Source organism: Capra hircus, chromosome 21 (assembly GCF_001704415.2).
Source record: "Capra hircus breed San Clemente chromosome 21, ASM170441v1, whole genome shotgun sequence".
In the NCBI taxonomy this organism is placed as follows: Eukaryota; Metazoa; Chordata; class Mammalia; order Artiodactyla; family Bovidae; genus Capra; species Capra hircus.
Window position 1 is genome coordinate 19,767,759 of NC_030828.1, and position 27,788 is coordinate 19,795,546.

Consider the following 27,788-nt stretch of genomic DNA (forward strand, 5'->3'; position numbering starts at 1 on the left):
TTTCGACGGAGCAATGACGAACCACAGCGAGCGTTCAGGGGGTGATATAAATATATTTTGGAAGCTGCCTGTGTACTCTGGGGTAAAGAACCAGCACAGAGGGGCTCCCCGCCTTCTCCGTGCTCATCCGCCTCCTCCACCGCCACTCCACAGACCCACCCCACCCCACCTTCTACCTCTTTCTAGGCTTCAGGATGACAGTGAGTCAAGAGGCATCTGTGGGGGGTGGGAGGGGATGAAGGAGACGTCTCGGGGGCCAGGAGTGCAGCGTCATGCCTCAGGCTGTTCTCTCCAGCCTGGGGCCTCAGGGCCTGTTTATTCCTCCAGGGCCCTGGGGGTGTGGGGTGTAGGAGCGGTGCAGGGAGGACACAGGGGCTGGACGTGGGGACCTTGAGAGGCACAGGTCACCCACGCTCTGTACTTTGCCCTTCCCTGTCCATCCCAGACCTACTCAGCTCCCACCGTGCCTAAGCAAATGGGATGGCTTGAGGACTGGGTGCCAGAGACCCCTGGGAGTGGGGCAAGGGAAGAGGAGGGAGGGAGAGGTGACTGGGAGGGAGACACTGCCTGCCCCAGGTCAGCTACAATCAGGAGGGCAAGGCGGAGGAGGCAGCAGGTCCACAGAAAGGAGCATCTGCCCCAGGGCCCTTCCGGTCACTGCGGCCGGGCCTACCACTAACAGCCCAGCAGCTCCACGCGCAGGGTGATACGGTTGTGCCAGGCCACGGGCTGGATGCGCACGAAGCGAGCCTGGAACGGCACCTCAAATATGTTCTTCTTGTGGGAATTATTGTCCATGTTACCAGGGAAAATCTGGAGGAAGAGGAGGTGTCAGGAGGCCCTCAGAGCCAGTCCTCCTCCCCCTCAGACCCCCAGATCTGACTCACAGGGCACCCCTGGAGTGGGGAAGGCAGGACAGCTGGACACACACTCACCTTGCTTTTCGAGGTCTCTGGATCCTTGTACTCAGTCCAGGTCACACCATCATCACTGTAGGCCACCCTGTAGGCAGCCACATATTGAATGTGGCCAAAGTCTCGGGCACCCTGGGTGATGATGCCGGTCACTCGCTTCTGGGAGCCCAGGTCAATCTACAGGGGGGAAAAAAAAAAAAAATCAATCCCATCTTCTTTGTTTGCACCATTTCCAGTAAGGTGGGAAAAGGCACACATACATGCTGGGGCATACATTCTATTTTTGGGAAAATTACTTCATTTGGCAGAGCCTCAGTTTCCCCATCAATCAAATGGGCATAAATAATCCCACCAACTTTGTCAAGCACTTCACTGCAACAAAGGTCAGATTTCAGAGCCTGGCCCCAGGCAACCCTTGTACAATGGCAACAGGGGCAGAGAGGCCATAGTCTATAGGGACATAAACTGCTCATGAGGCCCCTGCAGGCTGTCCAGGACCTGACATTGGTCCTGGGGGATTCCAAAGGCAGGCAGCTTCTCATGGAACCCAGTTCCCCAGGCTAATGTGCTCCTTGGGGCCTAGAGACATCACCACCCTCATGCCCCCAAGTCCAACCTGGGGAGCCTGCCAGCTAACCAGGAGAAGACGGTGCTCAGTAAGATCCAGGCTACAAACCCATCTCACTGCCAACCAGAAGGGGAGCCCCAGGCAAGTCCTCGCCCTGCCAGGACCCGGCTTCCTCAGAGATAAGAGAGGATGCTCTGGTTTTCCACGACTCTCCTGAGCTTCCCAATTGCAGTGAAATCCAAGGGCTGTCGCACAGTGTGCTCTCAGCGAGTTAGAGAGCATCCTCTGAGAGCAGGCACAGAAACCCCGACATGAACCTCCTCCATCCTGCCCTGCTGTCCCTGGGCTCAGCCTTACCCTGTGGCAGCCAATAGAGGTGGCCCCACCTCCACACACACACACACTCAGCACCTGGGGCTGAGAACCTTGACAGAAGCAGCTCTGAGCTCCTCCACCCCCCCCCCACCCTTGAGTGACAGAATCAGCAGAAAGGTGGCAACACAAGAGGAAGAAAAGAGCAAAGTCGAACACAAACAAGGCTCAAAGAAACTCCCTCTTGGCAAGCAGAGGCCAGGGTTGGTCCAGGGTCATAGATTCCCACAGCCCCACCCAACCCCAACCCTGCATCCCCAGAGGAGCCTGACTCACCTGCAGCCACTCAGAGGCACTGTTGGTCTGGGCGGTCCAGGCGTTGAACTTGCCCCAATTATCCAGTCGTGCGTAGTAGGGAAACCAGCTAAAGGCACTCAGGCCCCAGGTTTTGTAGTAGCTGGAGGCTGTGATCTGCTTGTTGGGGATGGTATTATCCTTCAGGCCTAGGGGTTCAGTGCATCCTGCCAACAAGGAGGTGGGGGTGGGGGGCTGTCACCCAGATCTGGGATCCACAGCCTCCCCTGGTGGGTGTGAGAGCAAGGCAGTGAAGGGAAAAGAACCCTGGCTTCTGACAAGCCTCTGGCATCCTCTTGAACACACAGAAGCTCCTTCAGGCTTCCCTGGTGGCTCAGTGGTAAAGAATCTGCCTGGCAATGCAGGAGACAAAGGTTCAGTCCCTGGTCCAGGAAGATTCCACCATGCCATGGAGCAACTAAGCCCGAGCACCAAGACTGCTGAGCCCTGGAGCCTGCGGTCCACAAGAGAAGCCACTGCAGTGAGAAGCCCGCGTGCCACAACTAGAGAGCAGCCCTCGGCTGCCGCAGCCAGAGAAAAGCCCACGCGGCAGTGAAGACTCAGAACAGCCGAGGAGTACAGTTACACTTAAAAACCATGGAAAACAAAAGGACACTCTCCTTCCGCCTTTCAGAGCCAGCTAACTGGTCTAAATATTTTTTTGCTGACAGCCCTACCCACACCTCAGCTCAGCTCCCGCCCCACACCCCTCCGTTGCTCTGAACAGATCACCCACCACGCTTCTCCCTCCACCCCAGGGCAGGGCCCTGATCCACCACCTCTCACCCTCCTTCAAAGCCTGACTCTTAGACCCCTCCTCCAAGAAGCCTGCCCTGACCACCTCACTGAGGTGGGACTCCTCTGGACTCACAGCACTTCCTGTCGTTCCTACAGTACGGCTGCAATTCATACTGCCAGGTCCTGGGGTAACTGATAGTAACCATCTCACTGACTCAGTGCTGACTTCAGTCATTTAACCCACCACACAAAAACCGGAATCAACAGGATATTAGCAACCCCATTCCACAGATGAGAAAACTGAGGCTAAGAGCCATTAAGCACTGTCCCCAAGTCTCTCTGACACACACACACAGAGCTAATCACCATGCCACACCGCGACACTGTCTCCACCACTCCTGCACACACTCAGAGCTGGCAAGGCCTGCCTGGTGATGACCCAGTGATGAATAGCACGGCATCCCCACTCTCCAGCAGGTGGAAGCTGAGAAGTCAGAACTCCTGAGGCTCGGGAACGACCTTGTCTCCCTGCCCCACAGCACCCCCCAAAGGGTTTACACATTCACTACTCTGCTACTGTCTGACGTGCCTGGGAAGGTTGCCTGAGAAGCTGGCCTTGGGTTCACTCGGGCCTGCTCCAAACTTTCAGGAATGTGCTGGGCTGTTTTGTACCCTCATCTGCACCTGCAGGAGGCCAGAACAGCTGGGGATGGGCAAGAGACAAACTCCCACGAGGGGATTTCCCTGGTGGTCCAGCAGCTAAAACCCCACACTTCCAGCGCCAGGAGGCCCAGGTTCGATCCTTGGCCAGGGAACTAGATCCTGTAATGCCAAAACTAAGAGTTCACATGCTGCAACTGAGACCTGGTGTAGTCAAATAAATAAATATCTTTTTAAAAAAAACTCCCAAGAGAATAATGGGTATGTCTCCCACATGTCAGAATCTTCACTGCACAACTGGCTGTCCCTTTGCAGAATCCGGGGTAAGACTTGCAAATCCATGGTGCCGTCTGGGAGCAGACGATAGCACACAGCGCTTTACATCACCGTCTCCCCAGATGCTGTTGACCTTGCCAGTAAAGACATTTGCCTTCAGACAGTGCTGACGCTGATCAATCATACCATCTCTTTGTGATGGTGGTGTGTCAGGTAACCTCCAGCCTCCCCCATAAAGACAGGCTGATGGACTGGGAGCTGGCTCATCCCAAAGCTCCAGACCTGGAAGGCCACGGGGCTGGCACAAACCTGGAACACTCCGGAGAGAAGCCAAGGCATCATTTGATCATGGTGCACCCTTCTGCAGCCCATCTGCTTCCAGCGCTACATTTCCCCATCATTATGGGCCCCCTCCCCAGAAGTCAGACAGCCTACCAGATAAAAGAGAACTGGGCAGGGCACCAAGCAGAACTCGCAGCTCCACCACTCCCTGCGTGACCCTGGGGAAGTCTCCTCCCCACTCTGGTCCTCAGACTCCCCACCTAGGTACCAGAGCAGTGTTTCTCATAGATCAGTGGAAGTGAAATGAAGTGTTAGCCGCTCAGTCGTGTCTGACTTTTTGTGACCCCATGGACTATAGCCCACCAATCTCCTCTGTCCATGGGATTCTCCAGGCAAGAATATTGGAGTGAGCTGCATTCCCTTCTCCAGGGGGATCCTCCCAATCCAGGGATCGAACTCAGGTCTCCTGCATTGCAGGCAGATTCTTCACCATCTGAACCAGAATACTGATGGTTTTTAGATCACTGTGCGTGCATGAGAGCTAAGTCACTTCAGTCATGTCTGACTCTCTGCGACCCCATGGACTGTAGCCCCTCCAGACTCCTCTGTCCATGGGATTCTCCAGGCAAGAATACTGGGTGGGTTGCCATGTCCTCCTCCAGGAGACCTTCCCAACCCAAGGATCGAACCCTTGTCTCATGTCTCCTGCATTGACAGGTGGGTTCTTTACCACTAGTGCCACCTGGGAAGCCCTTAGATCACTAGGGGACCCTGTTAATATAAGGATTCTGTCTCAGCAGGTCTAGGCTGGGGCTGGAAGTTTACAAGCTTCCAAGTGATGCTCATTCTGCCGGGCCATGGAGCTCACTTGGAGTGGAAGACACTCATCCACCCAATCCACTGGCTCCGCCACCCTGACCCAAGCCACCTTGTCTTCTACACATCTCCCCCTCACTCACAATGCCCCTCTGCCTCCATTCTCCCTACACAGCCTGAGGGATCCCTTCTAGACCCAACTCTAACCACAGCCTATCAGCACCCCCACAACAATGGTTGCCTCTTGTTCTCAGTACAAAGGCCTGAATCCTTAAAATGGTCCACACGGTCCCTGCCTGGTCCATCTCTGCCCATCACCCACCAAGCTATCCTTCATTTTCTAGGCTCCAGCTCCACTGGCCTCCCTTCTACCTTTCAACGTGTCCCAGGGGCTTTGCACTCACCAACTCCTCACCTGGGATGCCCTTTCCAAGTTCTTCTCATGGCCTGATCTGCATTATTCAAGCTTCTACTCAAAGGCCATCCCAACAGAGCAGTCCCCATGCCATTCCCTCTCTTCACCCGAAGTCACCATCGTCACATCTCCTGCTAGTTTTTCCTTTATTATTCTTATTGCTATCTGACCTTTCTTTTGTATTTGCTTCTTGTCTCACATCAGACTCTCTCATTAGAACCCAACCGCCTTACTCCCTAGAGCCAGACACTCAGAAGGAGCTTAATAAATACCTTAATAAATATCTACTGAGTTAAATAACTAATCAATCCACCAAGGAGACTGTGCCTGCTGGTAAAGAGGGATCTGGTGCAGGGCATGCCCAGAAATGCCCAGATCAAGTCCCACGCACGTGCACACATGTATACACACACACACGCGCGCACCAATACTCTCTCCAGCCGACCCAAATGCCTACAAGGGAAAGGAGACTGGTCCAATCCTTAAGGAAAACAAACAAGTCAGCTTCACCTCCTCCCCTTGCCAAACACACCCTCCCTCTCTCGGCCTTAGAAGGAGCCATTTGTGACATGAGAGGCTCAGGTCAACAACTTTAAACAGGCAAGGGCTTCGGACTATGACAGCAAGTAGTGAGGGATGCCAGGGAGCGGAGCCCAGGATGTGGGTTCCCAGACCTGTTTCTGTCCTTTATCAATTGTTTAAATTTTCTTTCAGCAAAAGGGATAGTCTTTAACTCCCCAAAACAATTAGATTCAAAAGGCAGTGACTCTGGGAGCAAAAATAAACTGACTTTACTTCATGCTTTAAAAAAAGAATAACCCCAGACAGGCACTGAACTCAACTCTGAGTGGTTTTGGGTGGTAACTGAAATGCGATAACAGAGGGTCCACAGAGCGGAAGGAGGCACAAAGGGTAGGCCCTGGGTTAGGACAAGAAAGGCAGAGAGCCATCTCTGCTCCGCAAGCTCTGCCTAGAGAGCCCTGCAGTTCTGCTGGCAGCCAGCAGGTGGCACTGTGGCAGCAAAGAGAGAAAACTATCCGGCCCTCAGGGAGAAAGCAAGGCTGGACTGAGCTGCGCAGACAATGCTCTCAGCCCAGCCCCTGTACCCTGATCTCTCCGGAAAGTCCAGAAAGAGACAAGCAGCACGTCTCCAGCCCTATGACTCTCCATGTCCCGAAATGTTTCCCCTGAATGCAGATTATAGGTTTGGGAGGGAGAAACAGTGGATGAGTGGGTGTCAAAGCCCAGGGATTCAGACCAAGTTTTAATACCTACCAGCTGTTTCCTCCTTCACTCATTCACTCATTAATCAGTATTTATTGAACACCTCTGATCAGTGCACTGGGAATGCAGCAGTGAACAAAACAAACACCAACTCCCTGCCCTCATAGAACTGACATGCAAAACAGAACTAACACTACATGTTCTAGAAGCTCAAGGAACCAATCAGAGTACCTGAAAATATTCTGAAAACTGAAGTGGTATCTTTTTTCCTCTTTGTTGTCATTTGCTATTTAATCGCTAAGTCATGTCTGACTCTTTGCAACCCCATGGACTATAGCCCACCAGACTTCTCTATCCACAGGATTTCCCAGGCAAGAATACTGGAGTAGGTTGCCATTTCCTCCTGCAGGGGATCTTCCCACCCAGGGGTCGAACCCGGCTCTCCTGCATTGCAGGCGGATTCTTTATCACTGAGCCGCAGGAGAAGTCCTTTTTTCCTCTTACCAACCAGCTTCTAGAACATGTAGCAACTGGGCAGGACTGCTTAAGGCCGGGTGATCCTTCTGTGTGAGCCCAGGTTCCTGGGCTTTGCTGCCTGCCTACCCAACTCCTCACCCTGGCTGAGAAAAGAGGGGACAGGAACAGCCATCTTCAAGGACGGCAGAGCCACTGGCACTCACCATCCAACTCACAGCCAAGGAGCTCAAAGCGGAGGGTGCAGCCCCGGCGGCAGATGATGGGCACCAGTCTCACATATTGCGTCTCCAAGGGGCTATCAAATAGGTTGATCTTCAGGCCGCTGTTGTTCCTATTACCCACAAATATCTAGGAGGGAAGAGGCAGATTGGAGGAGTGGGTCAATGCGGGCAGTCCCGCTTCCTGGGGTGGTCTCTCCCCGGCTTCCACTTTGGGCCTGGAGACAGAGGTGTGCGTAGCAGAGCTGGCAGGAGCTCCCCGTTCCTCTAGACAGCCCACAGCCCTCAACAGATTCCCCTTTTCATACCTTCTTTGGTCACCACAGGGTGTAGGTGTAAATCCTCATCTTTCACTCAGGACCACCTATGATCTACAGGGTGCCTCTGTGCAAATTAGGAAAAGGTACTCCTTTCTCAAAAGACTTTGCAACGATTTTCCCACAGACAGAAGTACACATGAGGTCTACATGGTGAATGATGTTAAGTAGTAGCCCTTGAGCAGTGCATAGCCCATACAACTGTACATGGTGTCCCTAAAGGCTGTAAATGCATCCCATCTCCACCACTACAGCCACCCTCAACAAGTCATTGAAACTTCTTGAGTCTCACTATTCTTATCTAGGGCTTCCCTGGTGGCTCAGTGGTAAAGAATCCACCTGCCAATGCAGGAGACGTGGGTTTGGTCCCTGAGTTGGGAAGATCCCTTAGAGAAGGAAATGGCTACCCACTCCAATATCCTGGTCTGGGAAATCCCATAAACAGAGGAGCCCAGCAGGCTACAGTCCGTGGGGCCACAAGAGTCAGACATGACTGAGCAACTAAAAACAAAGACACAATCTGGGCTTCCCAATTTCTGCGAGCCAAGATACACCTGAAAACCCACCTTATGGTTCATCATCCCGGGTACCCTCGCCTCCTTGGGAGCCCTCAAACAGCACTGACCCCCAGGGGTTGCTGACCACAGCCCTTCTTCAGGGTTCACAACAAACCTCACCTTTTCTCCTAACTGCCCTGCAGCCTGGATGAACTGGAATTGGTGCCCGTCGTTGCTGTAGGCCACTTTAAAAGTCTTCACGTACTCAGCACTCCCTGCGCGGCTGGCCCCCTGGGTCACCACGCCTGTCACCCACATCTTCCGCAGCAGGTTCACCTGGAGCAGGGCAGGCAGGACAGAACCCCTATCTCCCGGGTTCTTTCTACCCCCATCACTCCCCCAATCAGGACAAAGAAGCAGGGGCTTTCTCATCTGGCCCTCTCCAGGCTCTGGGCCCAGGGCTCAGGACACAGGGACAAGATTCCAGGGACTTCCCTGGTGGTCCAGGGTTAAGAATCTGCCGTCCAGTGCAGGGGGGTGTGGGCTCCATCCCTGCTCTGGTCGGAGAACTAGATTCCACATGCCTTACAGCCAAAAAAACTAAAACATAAAACAAAAGCAATATTGTAACAAATTCAATAAAGGCTTTTTTTTAAAAAAGGACAAGCTTCTAGAGGCTGCAAACAGTGCAAACCCCCCTCTAACAGCCTCGTATTCACTCCCTTCATCCCACCCACCCGCTCCAGGCTCCCAGAGCAGCCCTCCACTTAAAAGATACTTCACCCGTGGGAACCGGCTCCCTTGCTACTTGGACCCCTGTTCTAAACCCTCCCATGGCGTCCCCCCCAACATAGGCACCCACATTCTCCCATCACATCACCCACCCCCAGGTCACCCCTTCCATACCTGGATCCAGGGGTTTTTGTCATAGTTGCTGGATGTCCACGCGTTGACGATGCCCGTCTGGTACAGGCGGGCCAGCTCCGGGGCCCAGCGCTGCAAACCCATGAAGCCCAAGTGCATGGACGAGGCAGAGATCTGGGAGTCGGCAATGGCGCCCGTCTGCATGCCCAGCGGCGAGGTGCAGGCTGAGGGGGGAAGGGCAGTCAGAGGGCCACCCACGCAGGTGCTGCCCAGAAGACACAAGAACAAGACAGTTGTGGCCTCTGCCAAGGACCCAGAGGACCCAGAGCAGAGACCATGAAGGGACGATGAGGGCCGAGGAGGAGGTGTAGAAACAAAGTGCACAGGGAGGAACAGAGAGAGGGGCCGGGCAGAGTTGTGGAGGGGTTTGGGACACTGGGCTGCTAGAAGGTTCCAGGTGAGGCCCACAGGTCACGACTGGCAGCTGGAGTCCCCCACCAGGCTGCAGGAGGTGGTTTCTTTTTTACAGGACATCAAGCAGCAATTATTCTAACACAGGGGGTGGGCTAGTGAGCAGATACCAGTATGACCTCCTGTCTTCCTCCATGTCCCGCCCCATCCAGCCCAGCCCGCTGGTCCCCCAAGAGGATGGCTTTGGAAGAAGGGCCCCTCAGATGGCAGCGAACAGTCCTTACACTGCACATAAAGCACATGTGCCTGGACTTTTCTAGAATCTCACTGGCAGGAGTTTTCTGAATGGAGTGTGAGAGCCATTGTTTTCTCTGGTACCCTTTGTGCCTTCTCACTACTTGTCCTGACCAGCCATCTGGGACAAACCGGCCCCCCGGCCAAAGCCCATCACCTTCACCAGCAATGTGGTCTTCGGGGGCCAAGCCTGCAAGCCTGGACCTTGGGTCCCAAGCAGAGAACCCAGGGGGGCTCCACTTGTATTCCAAAGCCCCAGGCTCATGCCAAGCTCGGTGTATGACCCTCTCACAGGGAGAGAGAGGCACAAGTGAGGCCATACGCCCGAGATCAGAGCCGACCACTAGCTGAACAGAGACCCAAACCCAGATCTGCTCTGTCCTCAGCCCTCATGTCCACACCCAGCGGGCCCCAAACATGCCTGCGGGGTCCTTAAGAGCTCCAAAGACACACACCAAGTAACAAGGAGGGGCGGCAAAGGTCCCCGTGGGGGGGTTCCTTGCCCTTTGTGGTCGCGGCCACATCCAGCCTGGGACAGACCCCAAGCCGAGAAGCAGAAGGAGGCGAGATGAGTTAATTCGCACTCAGGCACACCCAGAGTTACCTGGACTCCAGCATGGTAATTAGTGGGCCCACCTGGCTCCACCCAGAGCTCCCAGCGGCCTTGGGGAACACCCGCCCCTCCCCCCCACAACATTCCTCTACCCAGTGTCTCAGACATGCTGGTCTTAGCTCTGGGCACAGGGCACAGGCCCTCCGGGCCTGTCTCCTCTGAGCTGCAGAGTGAGCAGACACTTACCTGGTCTCCCCCGGAGCTGGCTCCCACCGGGCTGGCCCAGCCCTTTCTCCTTCCCCTGGAAACCGTCCATGGATCTGCCCAGAGCAGGACACTGCCCCCTGCCCACCCGCTCAGGGGCAGACCCCCTGGACTGCAGAAATCAGGCACCACCACCCTCACCCGATCCAGCCCTGGGCCTGGATTCACCCACCCGACGGCGGGTGAGGAAGAGCCCTGGTTTGTGGGAGGAATCTCAGCTAGGCCAGGAGTGAGGACAGCATGGACAGACGCTGCTGGCAAGGTTTGCTGGGCACCCGCCAGGGCCAATCTGTGGCTGGGTGGATAACCAAGCGAGCCAGGCTGGTCAGCCCCTCTGCACACGCCGGGCCTCTGACCGCTTGACCGTGAGCGGACGGCCCAGTCTGCCCAGACCTCTCCCTCCTCTTTGAGCTCTGCAAGGAGGCCAGAGGTCACACTTGGGCCAGCACTGTCAGACCCTGAGGATCAAACCATATTAACTGACTCCCTGGGCCTCAAAAGATTAAGAATGTGTTGGTTTTCCCTTCTCAGTAGAAAAATCCCAGGATTTAACTCTAAGGCTGTATGTCTCGTTCATAGTAAAAATAACACTCCCACGACCTCTGGGGTCACCACCACCCCTCACTCCCCTGCAGGGACATCAGGCCTGACCAGCAGTTCCAGGAGAGAGAACCAGGCAGGAAGAAGCCTGGGGAAGGACAACAGAGTCCCTCCCTGCCTCCCCAATCCACAGTAACTGAGTTCTGCCCCACTCCGAATCCTCCCGAAGGAGATCCTAACGCAGGAGGAATGCTGGCATGTGGCCTGAGACGCCAGGTCTGTGGTACAGGGTCTGCCCCTCGGAGCAGGCACCGCTGGATACTCACTGCTCTCACAGTGAGTGCCCACGTATCCAAGAGGGCACTTGCAGATGTAATGGGTGAAGACATCCCCTCGGAGGGTGTCGGTTACCTGGCACTCAGCATCATTGTGGCAGGGGTTTGGGAAACAGGAACCTGGGGAGGAAGCAGGTGAGATGGGCAGGTGATCAAGAAGGAGCTGGAGATAGGCAACAACAGACAGACCAAGCCCCAAAGGACCCTCCACCCAAATTCGGCCTGCTGCCTGCCAGGGCCCACCAGCTCCTCCCTCCCCACTCTCAATCTGCCCGAGGGGGCCTGGGCCATCCTGGAGCCAAGAAGGGTCACGTGGAGGTGAGTCAGCCCAAGTGAAGGAAGCACCCAGCTTTCCAAGTGGCCTGGAAGCTTCCAGGAAAAGGCCAGCGGACAATGGGAGGGGTGCTGGGGACCACTGCCCACAGTGGGACAAGCTAGGCCAGCAGCCAGGGCTGCAGCTGGGAGCTGGTGTGGAGCAGCAGGCATGGCCCAGGACAGGTACCATATTCTGTCTCGTTGCATAGGAGGCCCGTGAAGCCTTCGGGGCAGAGGCAGTAGAAGGGAGGGGTTTTCTCCTCGTTCAACAAGCAGGTCCCACCATGCAGGCACTGGCTGGAGTCACAGAGGTCACCTGCAATGACAGTTCTGGGTTAGGAACAAGTCATTCATTGAGTAAATATTTGAGGCAGGGGGAGCGGCGGTGGTCAACTACCAGGTATATATTCTGGGCCCCTAAGACAGATGCAGTCTGGGTCTCAAGAAGCCAAAAGAGGGACGTCCCTCGTGGTCCATTGGCTGAGACTCCGCACTTCCAATGCAGGGGGCCTGGGTTCGATCCCTGGTCAGGCAACTAGATCCCACATGCCTCAACTAAGTTTGCATGCTGCAATTAAGATCGAAGATCCCACATGCCACAACTAAGACTGCTGCTAAGTCGCTTCAGTCGTGTCAGACCGTCTTTGCGACCCCACAGACAGCAGCCCACCAGGCTCTGCCATCCCTGGGATTCTCCAGGCAAGAACACTGGAGTGGGTTGCCATTTCCTTCTCCAACTAAGACTGGGTACAGCCAAATGAGCAAATACCTATTTAAAAAAAAAAAAAAGAAGTCAGAGGAAAGAGGTGGTGACCTACAAGTCACCAGGTAATGAGGCACTATGAGCTCTGAAGGAGCCTGTGTGAGGGGCCAAGGGAGGATGGTTTCTGCCAGAAAGCTGGAAGGTTCAGAGGTGGGGACATTTGAGCTGGCTATAAGTCACAGTGGGAAGGTGCCAGGCAGGGGAATGAGGAAAGAACTTTCCAAAAAGAAGCAGCAGCCCAGAACACATGGTATACTGCAGATCAGGAAGAAAGACATCACTAAAAAGGGAGGTTGAGGCAGGGGGCACCTTACGAAGGACAAGTGGAGACTCTTCATCCTGCAGAACAAGAGCACTTAACCCTCCTTCAGCGTCCCCACCACTGGCCACCAGGAAAAACTCAGGTTCGCAAGCATGAGGTGGGAGTGGGGAAGCCATTTCCTAGCTGGTGAGGGAGAATGTCAAGGCCATGTGCTGAGACATGGATGGGCTGCCAGGGTGGAGAAGTGGCTCAGAAGTACACAAAGATCCCTCTGGCTCTGCGTGGAAATGTGACTGAGCAGGTGAGAGAGGAGACCAGGAAAGCATCAAGGATGCTGCCACAGGCCTCCTGGTAAAAGACGAAGGCAGGCTGAGAGCTAAGGAGGAAGGTGGATTTGAGAAACAATGGACAACAAGGAGAGGTAGGAAGAGGGCTGGAGAGGACTTCACAGCTTCTATCTGGGGGCCCAGGTGACAAGTGTTAGCCTGTCCCCAGTGCTTTGACTCGGGTGCACTTCAGCCCATTAGGTCAGCCAGACCTTCAGAACATCTTCTAGTTGATCTTTGCATCCCAGAAGGGCTGCCCCAGACCCCACACCCCTACGCATTACTTGGGGTGAGACATGAGAAACCTTTTTTCCTCCCTGCAGAGTCACGCCATCCCAGGCTGGAGGGCCCCTCTGAAATCCCAAAGCCCTGGAGAGCTGGGCGGGGGCTCCAGGGAAGGGAACACCGTTAATGAGCAGTGGGGGCCTCAGGAGCTTAAGGCGGCTCCCAATGAGCCATTAGTCATTGGCTTTAAATAGCAGGTTAATCCCCTCCCTGACCTGACAGGCAGCGGGCAGAGACTTGAGAATGGCCAGAGCTTTGGGCTCCTCCTGGCAAAATCCGACTCCCCTCTGTCCCCCTCCCAAGGGCCCTCATCCTGCAGAGCTCCAGGGCAAAGCAGGGGAGAGTGGAAAGAGAAAGGGGAAGGTGTTCCCTACCTGGCATGCGCCTGACCCACTCACCCACGCATCGCAGCTGTGGGGCTTCCCCCTTCCTGCTTAAGCTGGGTCTCCAAAACCACCTTTGGGATTTCAGGGTCCTGCCTTCTCTGGGAGATCTCCCCAGGGACATTTTGCCAGGGCCCAGGCTGTGGGGCCAGGGGAGGCGAGGCAAGGGGACGTTTAAGACCCAGCCATCTCTCTATATCTCCAGGAGACTTCAAGTGGCTTCCACTCCAGTTGAGGGGGGGGGGGGCGGGGGGGGGGGGACAGTGGTGGTCAGATTGGCACCAGATGGCAGAGCAGGGGCTCAGCCATGACTCTCCCACCCCAACGAATTTCATCAATCCTATTTCTAGGAAGAAAGGATGGAGGTGGTGCCTGAAAAGTCTTTGCCATATCCCGCTCACCTCATGGGCACCCTTTCCTCAGCCCGCGGTGTAGGGCATCGCCCATCCCCATCACCAGCCTGCTGGAGGCCCAGCTCTCAGCAGGATGCGTCCTAGGCAGGGGAGGAGGGCCAAGAAAGATAAAGCGGCAGGCCAAGGCCATAGGGAGAGAGGGGAGTCAGGAGCCGCCATCTCCGGTCGAGCCCTTTTCCGAATCCCTCCCTAAGCTCCTCACCCCATCCTGGCTTCCCCCCACCCCCCACCCAGCCCCAAGCCTATCCACTCCTCTGGCTCCCTAGCCAGTCCCTCGCTTATCTGACCAAATACCTATTTTTAAACGGAGGATAAAATCCCAATGAACAGACCAGCCGCCGGCATGGCCTGGGAGGGAGTTTCCAGGTAAAGTTGGCTGGAAAAGAGTTATCAATACAAGAGTCCTAGAAACTTCCTGGTGGAAGGAGCGCAAGAGCACTATGTTAGTCGCTCACTCGTGTCCGACTCTTTGCGACCCCATGGACTGTAACCCGCCAGGATCCTCTGTCCATGGGATTCTCCGGGCAAGAGTACTGGACTGGGTTGCCATTTCCTCTTCCAGGGGATCTTCCCTACCCAGAGATTGAACCTGGGTCTCGCATTGCGAACAGATTCTTTCCCGTCTGAGCTACGAGGGACGTGGCCTCATTTTACAGATGGGAAAACAGAGGCCCGACACAGCGGATTCCTTTGTTCTGTGTAAGCCACTTTTCCTGGGGGAAGCTGGGCTGTCATCCAGTGTCCCGAGCCCCCGCCCAACGCTCACGCCTCTAGCACCGACCAAACCCCACCCCCAGCTGGAAAGGCCGAGAGCATCCCCGCCGCCCGCCCGGGAGCAGCCGGAGAGGTAGCCCCTCGGCTCAGCCCCGGGTCTTGGACCAAGTTTGTAAACAGCGGAGGCAGAGGGAGGGCGCGGCGGCGAACTTCCGAGCGGCGCGGAGAGGAGGGGCGAGAGCGCGAGGGCGGCGCGATCAACTCACCGGAGAAGGCGAAGAGTCCGGAGGCGCAGAAGAGCGCGCCGCACAGCGCGGCCAGCAGACGGGGACTCGGCATGGTGTGGGGACGAGGGCGCAGCACCCGGCGCTGGGGCGGTTCAGACCCGAGGGCTCGCACTCCTTCTCCTGGACGGGAATAAATCAGGCAGCGCGGCACCTCCCACCGGGCCGCGTGCTCCGCCCAGGCCCGCCAGAGGCCGACTCGGGGCGGGGCCCCGGGGACAGGGGAGGGGCTGGGAGGAACCGGGGGTCGGCGGCCGCCCGCTTCAGTCCGAGCCACGCCCTGTATCCCGCAGGGTGCGAGTGACCAGGCATTGAGTTCCGAGTCGTCTGAGCAGTAAAGGGCTCAGAAGGAGTTGTCTATTCTTTGCTTTTTGGTGTTGCTTTGGTTTTTGTTTTTACTTTTTAGGCTTAAGAAAAGATGCTAAACCTTATTCATTGTAAGAAAAACCCAGATTACAAGTATGGGTACCATTTGCATTAGATTGGCAGGCATCAAATTAGTAGCGCACTGTGAGTGCGAGGCTCCCGGAAACAGGCTCAAGCATGCGTTGTTGGAGAGACTGTAAATTGGTTCAACTTACCCAGAGAGCTGTGTGGTAATATCTATCAGCATGACAAAGGCTGAGACCGGAAGACCTAGCAATTCCCCATAAAGGAATTCATTCTGCCGAAACTCTCACGCATAAAATGACATGTATACAAAGATAGCATAGCATAACATAGCATCATCCTTTGAAATGGTCAGAGACTTTAAAAAAAAAAAGAAGAATCAGCATATTTTTCTGTAAAGGGCCAGGCAGAAAATACTTCAGGATTTTCATGCTATAAAGTTTGTGAGGCAACTGTTCACCTCTGCCCTTCCTTGTAGCAGGAAAACACCTCAGTGTTCCAGGAAATGAAATGAACATGGTGGTTGTTTAAGGGGGCAGAAACTGAAGTGTCGGGGTCAAAACAGACTTGCTTGTCATGGTTGAATTTTTCCTAAATAATTATTTTTTTATCATGTGCAGGTATTGCTTATTTACATGGGTAAAAATTTTTAATAATAGTGTTCTCATCCGACTAGCCACAAAAAAAAAAAAAAAAAGAGAGAGAGAGAGCAGCAGGATATCTCCCCTACCAGCTATGTTGATACCTAGGTTCAGACTAGAGTCAAACTTAACTACTGGCAGGAGACCCTTCTTAAAACTACTCAGAAGGAAAAACGCTACACATACATGATCTACTCGGTAGCCACAGAAAAAGCATTTGGTAAAAATTCAGTACCCTTCATGGTTTTGTTGTTGCTTAGTCACTAAGTTGTGTCGGGCTCTTTTGCAAGGTATGGAATGTAGCCCTCCAGGCTTCTCTATCCATGGAATGGGTTGCTATTTCTCCAGGGGGTCCTCCCAACTCAGGGATCAAACCCAAGTCTCCTGCATTGGCAGGGGGATTCTTTACCACTGAGCCACTAGGGAACAATACAAAAATGGATTAATAATTAAGAAAAAAATTTCATTCACAGTAGCATCAAAAAGAATAAAATACTTACAAATAAATTTAACAGAAGTAGAAGACTTGTATACTGAACACTAACAAATATTGAAAGAAATTAAAGAAGACTTAAATAAATGGAAACATTTTTGTTCATGAGTTGGGAGACATATTGTTAAAATTTGTTAAGATAGCGATACTCTCCAAACTGATTGACAAGTTGAACATGACTATCAAAATTCCAACTGTCTTTATTTGCAGAAATTGACAAGCTGATACTAGAATTCAGGTAGAAACAGAAGGGACCTAGAATGATCAAAGCAATCTTAGTAGGGGAAGAACAAAGTTGTTAGACTCATACTTCACAATTTTAAAACCTGCTCCAACATAACTGTAATCAAGACTGTATGGGAACTTTTCTGGTGGTCCAGTGGCTAAGACTCCACACTCCCAACAGGGGAGGGGAGGTGGGGGCTTCTCAGGGAACTGGATCCCAAAAGCTGCAACTAAGAGCCCACATGCCTCAACTAATATCTGGAACTGCCAAATATATATTTTTTTAATTAAAAAAAATACACCATGTGGTACTGGCATAAGGAAAGATACATAGATCAATGGAATAGAACTGAGAGTCCAGAAATAAAGTCATACATCTATGGTCAATTGATTTTCAATGAGTGGCAAGATAATTCAATAGAAAAAGAATAGTCTGGGAATATCCCTGGTGGTCCAGTGGTTAGGACTCAGCACTTTCACTACCATAGGCCTGGGTTTGATCCCTGGTCACGAGACTGGAATCCCACAAGACATGTGGTACAGCTCAAAAAAAGAGTAGTCTTTTCACCAAATTGTGCTGGAACAACTGCTGCTGCTGCTGCTGCTAAGTCGCTTCAGTCGTGTCCGACTCTGTGCGACCCCATAGACGGCAGCCCATCAGGCTCCCCCGTCCCTGGGATTCTCCAGGCAAGAACACTGGAGTGGGTTGCCATTTCCTTCTCCAATGCATGAAAGTGAAAAGTGAAAGTGAAGTCGCTCAGTCCTGTCCGACTCTTCACAACCCCATGGACTGCAGCAGCCTACCAGGCTCCTCCGTCCATGGAATTTTCCAGGCAAGAGTGCTGGAGCGGGGTGCTATTGCCCTCTTCAGCTGGAACAACTGGATAGACATAAAAGAATAAAGTTGAACTCCCATGTACTTTATACAAAAGACTAACTCAAAAGAGCTCAAAGAACTAAGTGTAAGAGTTAAAACTATAAAACTTGTAGAACAAAACAGGCACAAATCTTTATGACCTTGGATCAGGCAGTGGATTTTTAGACATGACACCTAAAACAGAAGCAACTAAAGGAAAAAATAGATCCACTGGACTGCATCAACATTTAAAAACTTTTATACTTCAAAAGACACTTTCAAAAAGGTCTTTTCAACTCACAGAATTGGAAGAAATAAATACAAGTCATTTCTAAGGATCTAATATCATGCAGATGACACCACCCTTATGGCAGAAAGTGATGTGGAACTAAAAACCCTCTTGATGAAAGTAAAAGAGGAGAGTGAAAAAGTTGGCTTAAAGCTCAACATTCAGAAAACGAAGATCATGGCATCCGGTCCCATCACTTCATGGGAAATAGATGGAGAAACAGTGGAAACAATGTCAGACTTTATTTTTTTGGGCTCCAAAATCACTGTAGATGGTGATTGCAGCCATGAAATTGAAAGACGCTTACTCCTTGGAAGAAAAGTTATGACCAACCTAGATAGCATATTCAAAAGCAGACACATTACTTTGCCGACTTAGGTCCGTCTAGTCAAGGCTATGGTTTTTCCAGTGGTCATGTATGGATGTGAGAGTTGGACTGTGAAGAAGGCTGAGCGCCAAAGAATTGATGCTTCTGAAGTGTGGTGTTGGAGAAGACTCTTGAGAGTCCCCTGGACTGCAAGGAGATCCAACCAGTCCATTCTGAAGGAGATCAACTCTGGGATTTCTTTGGAAGGAATGATGCTAAAGCTGAAACTCCAGTACTTTGACCACCTCATGCGAAGAGTTGACTCATTGGAAAAGACTTTGATGCTGGGAGGGATTTGGGGCAGGAGGAGAAGGGAACGACAGAGGATGAGATGGCTGGATGGCATCACTGACTCGATGGACTCGAGTCTGAGTGAACTCCGGGAGTTGGTGATGGACAGGGAGGCCTGGCGTGCTGTGATTCATGGGGTTGCAAAGAGTCAGACACGACTGAGCAACTGAACTGAGCTGAACTGAATATCGTGAATACATAAATAATTCAGAATTCAACAACAGAGGACAAATCAATTTTTAAATGGGAAAAGAATTTGAATGGATATTTCTCCAAAGAAGATAAACAAATGGAAGAAATACATGAAAAGATGCTTTAAGTCATCAGAAAAACGGAAATCAAAATCAAAACCACATGAGGGACTTCCCTGGTGGGTCCAGTGGCTAAGACTCCTCACTGTCAATGCAGGGGCCTGGGTTTGATCCCTGGTCAGGGAACTAGATCTCACCTGCTGCTTCAGAGATCCCATGTACTGCAACTAAGACCCACTGCAGCTAAATAAGTAAATAATCATTGAAAAAAAAAAAAACATATGAGATACCACTTCGCATACCCACTACGATGGCTATAATCAAAAACTCAGGTGATAATAAATGCTAGTGAGGATATAGAGAGATTGGAATCCTCACACATTATTGATGGGCTCATCAGATGGTACCGCCACAGTTTGGCAGTTTCCCAAAAAGTTTAGCATAGAGTTATCATAGAACCCAGCAATTCTACTCCTAGGTACATATCCAAAAGAACTGAAAACAAGTTCATACAAAAACTTACACATGACTGTTCCTGACTCATTATCAACAGCTCACAATTGAAAACAATTCAAATGTCCATCAACTGATGAATAGATAAACCGACTGGTATATCCACTCAATGAACCATTATTCAGCCATAAAAATGAATGAAGTACTGACCATTGCTGCAACATGGATGAACCTTGGAAACATTATGCTAACTGAAAGGCAGTTCACGGGTACAAGGTTTCTTCTAGGGGTGATGAAGATGTTCTGAAATTAGCAGTCAGTAATGGTTGTACAACTTAGAGAGTATACTAAAACCACTGTACATTTTTAAAGGGTGAATTTTATGTTCTCTGAATTATATCTCAATAAAAAGGAAATACAGCTCTTCAGAAATCCCACCTAAGGGAATCCCCTAGTGGTCCAGCGGTTAGGACTCAGTGCTTACACTGTGAGGGCCTGAGTTCAATTCCTGACCAGGAAACTAAAATCCCACAAGCTTTACAGCTCAGCCAAAAAATAAAAGAAAAATGAAATCCCACCTCAGATAGCAGATAGAGAGGGCTGTGAGTTCAGCATCCTTGCTGGTTAATGCCACAAACTCCAGCAGAACTGAAGCTCCTGATCACCCTCACTGACTTTCTGCCACCCACCTGGTACGAATACAGAGTTACCAACTTAAGTTGCATTTCATCATTGAGTCATTCAACAATCTGTTTATTGAGTACCAACTGTGGTCAGCATTCAAGCTGGAAATGGTGGCTGCACACTGCCATCAACTTGGAAGCTTTAAAAAAATATAGGTGACCAGGCCGCATTTCCACATAATTATATTAGAATCCCTGGGGTGGAGCCTGGGAATAAGTATTCTTAAAGTTCCCCCAGTTAAAGCTAATGCGCAGGGAGAATGCGAACCACCGGCTCCACTCACTGAGGAGAGAGACAGAAGACCTGGGTCTTGGGATCTGGAGCTGACAGAGGATTTAACAAGTGAGGGAGGGCTAGAGAGGAAGGGGATTTTCTTTTATGATCTGCCCCTTTTGGAGTTCAGTGGGATGGTATCTCCTTGGCCTGAACACTTTCTTACCCAGTACTAGGCAGTTTCAGGTCTTAGTACTACAGAGACAGCACAAGAATATGACATGATTTGAATAAAGGAGGACAAGTTTAGATCAGGTGACCCAGAAAAACCTCTTTAAAAAGGTGACTTTCACACGGATCCTGAATAAGAAGCCAGCCTTACAAGGATCTGAAGAAGCAAAAGCTCTGAGAAAGGGACAGAGCAGAAAGCTCAGAAATTAACCCCAATATATACACCAATTTGATAAACTGAATTTTGAAGGTGCCAGGACGATACCTGGCCAAGGATAGGTTTTTCGACTAAGGGTACTGGAAGAATCAGATGACTGCATGCCCAAAAAATAAATAAATAAATAAACTTTAATCTTATATGAAACTTAACTCAAAAAGGATCATAGAAATAACTCTATACCAGAAATCTATAGAACTTCTAGAAGAAATTCTGTATAACTTCTGTTTGGGTAATGAACTTGAAATACTGTACTAAAAGCAGGATCCGTGAGAGAAAAATCAACAAACTGGACTTCATGAAAGAAAACTGTTTGCTCTGCAATAACATTGTTAAGAGAAATAAAGACAAGCCACACACTAAGAAAACGTCTGCAAATCACATATCTTATAAAGAACATGTATCCAGAATAAAGAACTCTTAAAACTCAAAAATAAGAAAATATACAATCCAGTTTGTTAAATAGGCAAAAGATCTAAACTCACAAAGAAGATAGTGAAAGTCTCTCAGTCGTGTCCGACTCTTTGTGACCCCATGGCCTATACAGTCCATGGAATTCTCTAGGCCAGAATACTGGAATGGGTAGCCTTTCCCTTCTCCAGGGGATCTTCCCAACCCAGGGATCAAACCCAGGCCTCAGGCAGGTTCTTTACCCGAATCTGAGCCACAAGGGAAGCCCAAGAATACTGGAGTGGATAGCCTATTCCTTCTCCCATGGATCTTCCTGACTCAGGAATCGAACTGGGATCTCCTGCATTGCAGGCAGATTCTTTACCAACTGAACTATCAGGGAAGACCAACAAAGATGATAAGTGGATGGCAAATAAGCATAGGAAGAGATGCTCAAAGTAATTTTTCACTAAGAAAATAAAAATGCAAACAACTATTTAATATCGCTGCAGACCTATAGAGTAGCCAAAAAAAAAAAAAAAAAAGACCAAAACAAACTTGATCACCCCAAATACTTATTGACAGCAATGCAGTCAATAGAAACCCTCATCTGCCCATGAGGATGGAAGATGGTACAGACATTTTGGAAGACAGTTTGGTGGTTTCTTATAAAATTTAACATAGACTTATGACACACAGGCAGTTACACTCTAGATGTGTATCCAAGTGAATTAAAACATATGTTAACATGGAAATACAGATGTTTACAGCAGCCTCATTCATAGTCATCAAAAACTGGAGGACTTCCCTGGTGGTCCAGTGGTTAAAAATCCACCTGTTACTGCAGCGGTCATGGGTTCAATCCCTGGTCCAGGAAGATTTCACATGCCCCAGGGCAACTAACCACAGCTTCTGAAGCCCACATGCCCTAGAGCCCGTGCTCTGCAACTAGAGAAACCATCTCAATAAGAAGCTCATGCACCACAATGAAGAGTAGCCCTCGCTTCCTGCAGCTAGAGAAAGCCCAGGCACAGCAATGAAGACCCAACACAGACAAAATGAATAAATAAAAATTTTTAAAAACTGAAAGCAGCAAAGATGTCTTTTAATCAATGAACTGGCAAATTGTAGTGTAACCATGTGACGGCATACTTATCTGTGAAAAAATTACTGAGATAGTGATTCATATGGCAACGTGGATGAATCTTAAAAGCATTTTGCTAAAATAGAGAAAAAAGACCCCAAAACCTACATGTTTTATGATTTCATTCACATAACATTCTGGGAAAAGTAAAACTATAGGGATGAAGAATGGATAAGTGGTTGCCAAGGGTTTGGGGAAGCAGGAGTGGTTAACCTCAAAGGGCAAGCTTGGGGGAATTTTTGGGTGATGGAATATTCTGTATAACACTGGAGTGCTAGAGACGTGATGATACCCAATTTAGCCAAATCCACAGACTTCACAACACAAAGAGTGAACTTTATGAACATAGACAAATACTGAAAAATCAGCCAGGATGACAAATACTTAAAAATCAGCCAGGATGGCTGCGGGACCCCAGACTGTGACAGAAGAGTCTAACTTGATTGCAAATGTATGACAGACCTCAGTGCAAGTAGTTGGTGGGGGAGGCAGGAAGGGGAGTGGAGAGGAACTGACATAAGTAGCTTAGGAAACCAGTGTTTTGACTGGAAACTATAAGGCTAAGGACAAACAGAATTCTGCATAATCCCCAAAAGCTAGTCAGGAAAGGCAGTAAAGTTGTTTTTCATGGAGTTTCAGGCTAACATGTGCATATATGTGCTCAGCTGTTCAGTCGTGTCCAGCTCTTTGCGACCCAAGGACTGTAGCCTGTCAGTGCCTCTGTTCATGGGATTTCCCAGGCAAGAATACTGGAATGGGTTGCCATTTCCTCCTCCAGGGGATCCTCCAGACCCAGGGATCAAACCAGCATCTTCTGCATTGGCAGGCGGATTCTTTACCACTAAGCCACCTGGGAAGCCCCCTGTGTGCATGTATACTGGGGCTTAAACAAGTGAGTAAATGGATGGTTGATGGTAGGACTCAGATTTCTCACTGTTGGAGAAAGAAGTTGTAGATAAACAAGGAAGGAGGTTGGAATAATCCACACAGTACTAGATTAATCAGAGATACTAGTATGACTTCAAGTTCAACTTAACCTAGATACGGAGGAATAGTGCAGAAATAATTATAGATACGTGTGTATACAAGAGTTGTAATGTTGTTGTAGTTTAGTTGCTAAGTCATGTCCGACTCTTTCGCGACCCCATCGAATGTAGCCTGCCAGGCTCTTCTGTCCATGGGATTTTCCAGGCAAGAATAGTAGAGTGGGTTGCCATTTCCTTCTCCAAAGAGTTATACTGTTTATTTCCTAGCTCTGTCTGCTGAGAGGGCCTAGAAACAGTGACACCCCAGTAGCAATGAGCACCTTAGTGCTCAGACCTTTGTCTCTAATACCATTCTCCAACAAAAGGGATGAAAGTGCTTTGGAGAAATGGCTGGTTCTAGGGCAGGGAGGATATAAGAAGAACCTGAAGCATCCATAAAGTGCTCAAAAAGAAAACAATGCTCTCCAATGATAGCTGCTATGTTTGTATTGGGAAACAGATTGCTGTTGTTGCAGGGGTGGGTCCCTGTGGCTGGAGGGATTCAAGCAAAGGGCATGAGTCAGGAGGAGGGTAAATGAGAGGCACAGTGAGGACAGGTGATCTCTCAGATCTTCACTATCTCTAAGATGCTGGTTTATGATTATGTGTTTGTCAACACTGCCCAACTCCATTGATGTGGAGAGGAAGGAAAGGAAGCTTGTCTAGCCTAGCCATTCCTCTTCTGCCCTCCAGCATCTGTGAATGCAGGCGGGGCTGGAGCAGAATGGCAAGGCAGTCCCATGCTCACGCTCCTTAGAGACACACCTCCTTTCCCAGACCAGATGCTCTAAGCACACATCATGATCTGTGAGCAAACATCCCAGCCCAGGGACTGAACAACCTCCTTTTGTTTTTCAGCCAAAGGCCAAGAGCCAAGGGCCGGCACTGAGGAATAAACATGCTTTCAGTTTAAAAATGTAGAAGTGTTTTCTCGCTGAAACCAAAAGGTGGGCCAAATTCTGAGGTTCCTTTATATGATTTTCCTCACCTTTGAACACTATCCTCACTAATTTCCCTGGCGACTCCCTCCAGCCTCACTAATTCTCCTTCTCTGAACTCCTGAAGCCCTGATGCTCAGAACAGCCAATGGTCTCCTGTTCATAGTTCCTGGCACCCTGAGATGCCTCCCCACCTGGTTTGTCTGCTCCTCTGAGAGACAGTTGGGTGTTTCACAGAGAGATTTAGACCCGGGACCTGGATTTGAGCCCCAGCTTCCCATCTTACCTGCCTGGTGCCTCAACCAAAGCTGCTAACCAAGCACATTAATCTTCTTCATTCAAAGTCTGCTTTTTTTCTCCTTCCCAGGAGGTTAGTGGCATGCCGAGAGGTTGCCTCGCTGGCCCAGAGCAGTCCTCAGAGTCAGCATCTGGTGTGGAAAAGAAATACCACCACACCTGGGTCGGGGATTTGATCTGCAGAGCATAAAGGGGACACGGAAGAAATGCCTTAGAAAGATCTATTTTTGTAGGGCTCTGTTCAAAGCCTTTTTAATGGGGCCAGCTGGACATCTGGACAAGCCATCTCCTGCCTGAGTCCAGAGCAAGGCCATTTCCGGGAAGAACATCAAGTCCTTTCTTAGAAATCGAACCCAGGGAGGAATGAAGCCAGAGCCCCAAGTTGGGCAGGGTCGAAGGATCATTAGTAAACCACAGGCCCAGGAGCGTTTGTCATGGACTAACCCCACCCCTCCTACTCGCCCACCCAACACTCGCTCATGCTCCAGCTGGAAGGGTCTCCCTTTAAGGATATGGGTGCCTTGTCTATGCAGAGATCCCGGCCCTGTCTCCTTTCTCTTACTACTGCCTCCTTTTCAAGCCAGCAGTCCCAGGAGAACTTGTCAGACAGTCATTTTGCCATTTCTCCCAAGAAATAGTCGACCCTCTTGTTAAAAAGAAAAAAGAGACAACAACAATAAAAATAAAAGGTACAAAATGGAATTACTTATGTTAAAACCCCTCCTTAGCAAACCAAGACTTAATGCCTAACCCAACTGCAATTACAGCCTCCCACAGGAATGTAATCTTTAACCAACTTGAAATTACCTGGTCAGCACTAATGAGATATTCTGCCTCGTAGGTCCCTTCCGTCCCCCTTAGGAGGGCGACCTGCCTGAAACAATACTTTTTTTTTTTTGCTCATAATTTCCTTTTTCTGCCCCCTCTCTGTCTTTAGAAATCTTTCATTTTTCCCGGCTTGGTGGAGCTCCTTTCTACTTGCTAAGTGGAAGGCTGCCCAATTCACAAATTGTTTAATAAAGCCAATGAGATCTTTAAGATTTACTTGGTTGTGTTATTTAACCCTCAATGAACTGACCAGCAGGCTTAAAATTTCTGATTGCTTGCTCCAAACCTACTACGCTGCAGCTCTGGCCCCAACGCCCCTTTGAACTCAATTCCCAAGTCCTAGCAGAGGTCACATGCACTTTTGTAAAACTGCCAGGTGAACAAGTTGGTCTACCCAGTCTTTGACATATTCCAAAAATGCCCCTGAGTCCAGAGGGAGGTCAGCTTGGCTGTGGGGCAAACTTCTCTCCAGAGAGGAATGGGACTACATCTCCTGCTCCAATCCTTGGTGTGAAATGTGTAGCCATAAGTCAACATCCTCCTTACCTAATCTCTACTGTGTTTATTCATTCATTCATTGAAAAATATTTACTGAGCAATTGCCAAGCTATGTGGCATGAGGGCCCATTCAGCACCTCAGAGTTGGAATAAGGATTATTTTAAGCTGAAGACATCTGGAACTCAATTGATGTGGCAAGAAGCCTTCTCAGAGCTTCCCTGTATGACTAAAAGCAGAAAACTTTGAGACTTGAGGACGGTCATAAATGCCCTCTTTGGGGTGGCTCTGCTCCCAGGAAGAGACAAAAAGTAAACTACAGTAAACCCCTCTCTATGGAAGTTTTAGGGTCCTGTAGGTGACAGAAAGACCACTCATACCTTTTTAGAGAAGTATCTTTGCAAATATTCTTATGTCCCCTTAGTTCTCCTAGAGAAACCTATTCCTTCCATAGGATTCTTTTCTTCCTCTTTCCTTTCACCTACTAAGTTAGATACTCAGACCCCTAATTCTAACTCCCCTTTTGGGTTGCTCATCATTGATCACCTGTGTGTAAGTAAATTCTTGTTAAACTGTCTTTTGTTAGTTTAATTCACAGACCCTCAGACAAGAACATGAGAGTGTAGAGGAGGAGTTTTTCCCTTCTCAGCAATGGTTTGAAATGAATCTTGTTTTACCCTACAGTTCTCAACAAGACCTGGAGCCCCTGAAGCCCTTACCTAGCACGGCCAACCTCTTGACCCTAAGGCATTAAATCCTCCTCACAGGACCTTAAGGGGGTATGCCGATCCCTAGCCTTGCACACTTCCCATTCTCACTTCCCCAGTATCTGCTAACCTCAGTCAAGGAGCTCGCTGAGACTTCTGCCTGGAGCCAGAATCCACTCCTTTCCCAGCATATCCACAGGTCTAAGCTACTTGTCTTTCTAGAATTTAGATTCTAGAGTCTATTTGTCTTTTTAGAATCTAGAACCTTGATTAACGCCCTGGGGACTAGACAGCTTGTGTGATGACCTTTGGCTGGGAAAGCTTTGGCCTACCAAGTCCAACCCCATCAAGGTCTCACCATCAAGGTAACTTGCAGACCTCTTCATTTTCCCACTAACCCAGCCCATCACTGCTGAATCAGATGCCCCCAGGCTTCACAAGGGCAAACACTCATTCTCAGAAATAGCTTCCCAAGTGGTAAAGAATCCACCTGCCAACGGAAGAGAGCCAAGCAACACAGGTCAGATCCCTGGGTTGGGAAGAGACCCTGGAGGAAATGGCAATCCACTCCAGTATTCTTGCTTGTAAAATTCCATGGACAGAGGAACCTGGTGGGCTTACAGTCTGTGGGGTCGCAAAGAATCGGACACGATTGAGTGACAGAGCACAGTACACAGCAGTACAACCCTTAGGAAGGACAGAGCAGTGTCCTAATGGCCCTCAGATACGGAGTTAGCACTTCACACCACCCTGCCCCCAGCCCCTTCGGCTGCCAGGAGTGAGAAAGGGTCCCAGCAAGAACGGTCTCCTTAAAGGGCCGTTCTCAGCTACACTCACAAAGACCTGGCTGGAGCTTTGAAAGGAAACATGTAAAAGGGCAACTGCATTCTTAGCCGCCGAGGGTGGCCCTCCTTCTCCTCCTTCACTCTGCTGTCTGGTGTGGTTGGGGGGAGGTTGTTCTTCAGGTGATCTTTGGCAACCCAAGGCGTGAAAATGCAGCCGCAGGAAGAAAGCCAAACCTGTGTGCTTTCAACTGCAGGGCTCTGCAAACACACGCTCCCTCACCTCAGTCCAAGCTCTGCTTGCCGCAAGCCAGGCCAGTGGGTCCGAGATGAGGTGTAGAGGCAAGGAATACCACTTCATTCAGAAAGCCAGCTGACCGAGAAGATGCCAGACTAAGGCGGCTGGATGCCATGTTCTTTTATAGAACCAGAGAGAGACGTGAGGAGGAACTAAAGTCAAAAGGCAGGATAGAGAGGGAGGGGCAGTGAGGAAGTAAAGTGAAAAG

At 50.3% G+C, this 27,788-nt stretch overlaps 1 protein-coding gene across 2 annotated transcripts; it reads right to left on the reverse strand.

Moving 5' to 3' along the window:
- On the reverse strand, positions 34 to 27,657 carry MFGE8 (milk fat globule-EGF factor 8 protein). Of its 2 annotated transcripts, XM_018065819.1 has the most exons (11): positions 27,566 to 27,657; positions 24,459 to 24,646; positions 15,057 to 15,197; positions 11,832 to 11,960; positions 11,321 to 11,449; positions 8,975 to 9,156; positions 8,249 to 8,404; positions 7,240 to 7,384; positions 2,131 to 2,315; positions 936 to 1,091; positions 34 to 813 (listed from the first exon to the last, which is right to left on the reverse strand). In XM_018065819.1, the coding sequence occupies exons 3-11, from the start codon at positions 15,127 to 15,129 to the stop codon at positions 676 to 678; spliced, it is 1,293 nt and encodes a 430-aa protein (XP_017921308.1). In that variant the 5' UTR covers positions 15,130 to 15,197; positions 24,459 to 24,646; positions 27,566 to 27,657; the 3' UTR covers positions 34 to 675.

Coding starts and splice junctions, on each gene's coding strand:
- MFGE8 (XM_018065819.1), bottom strand. CDS start 15,129: ATGCCGAGTCCCCGTCTGCTGGCCGCGCTGTGCGGCGCGCTCTTCTGC. Junction 11,450..11,831: donor ATGCAACGAGACAGAATATG/GTACCTGTCCTG, acceptor CTTCCTCCCCAG/GTTCCTGTTTCCCAAACCCC. Junction 2,316..7,239: donor CCTTGGCTGTGAGTTGGATG/GTGAGTGCCAGT, acceptor CCTTGTTGGCAG/GATGCACTGAACCCCTAGGC.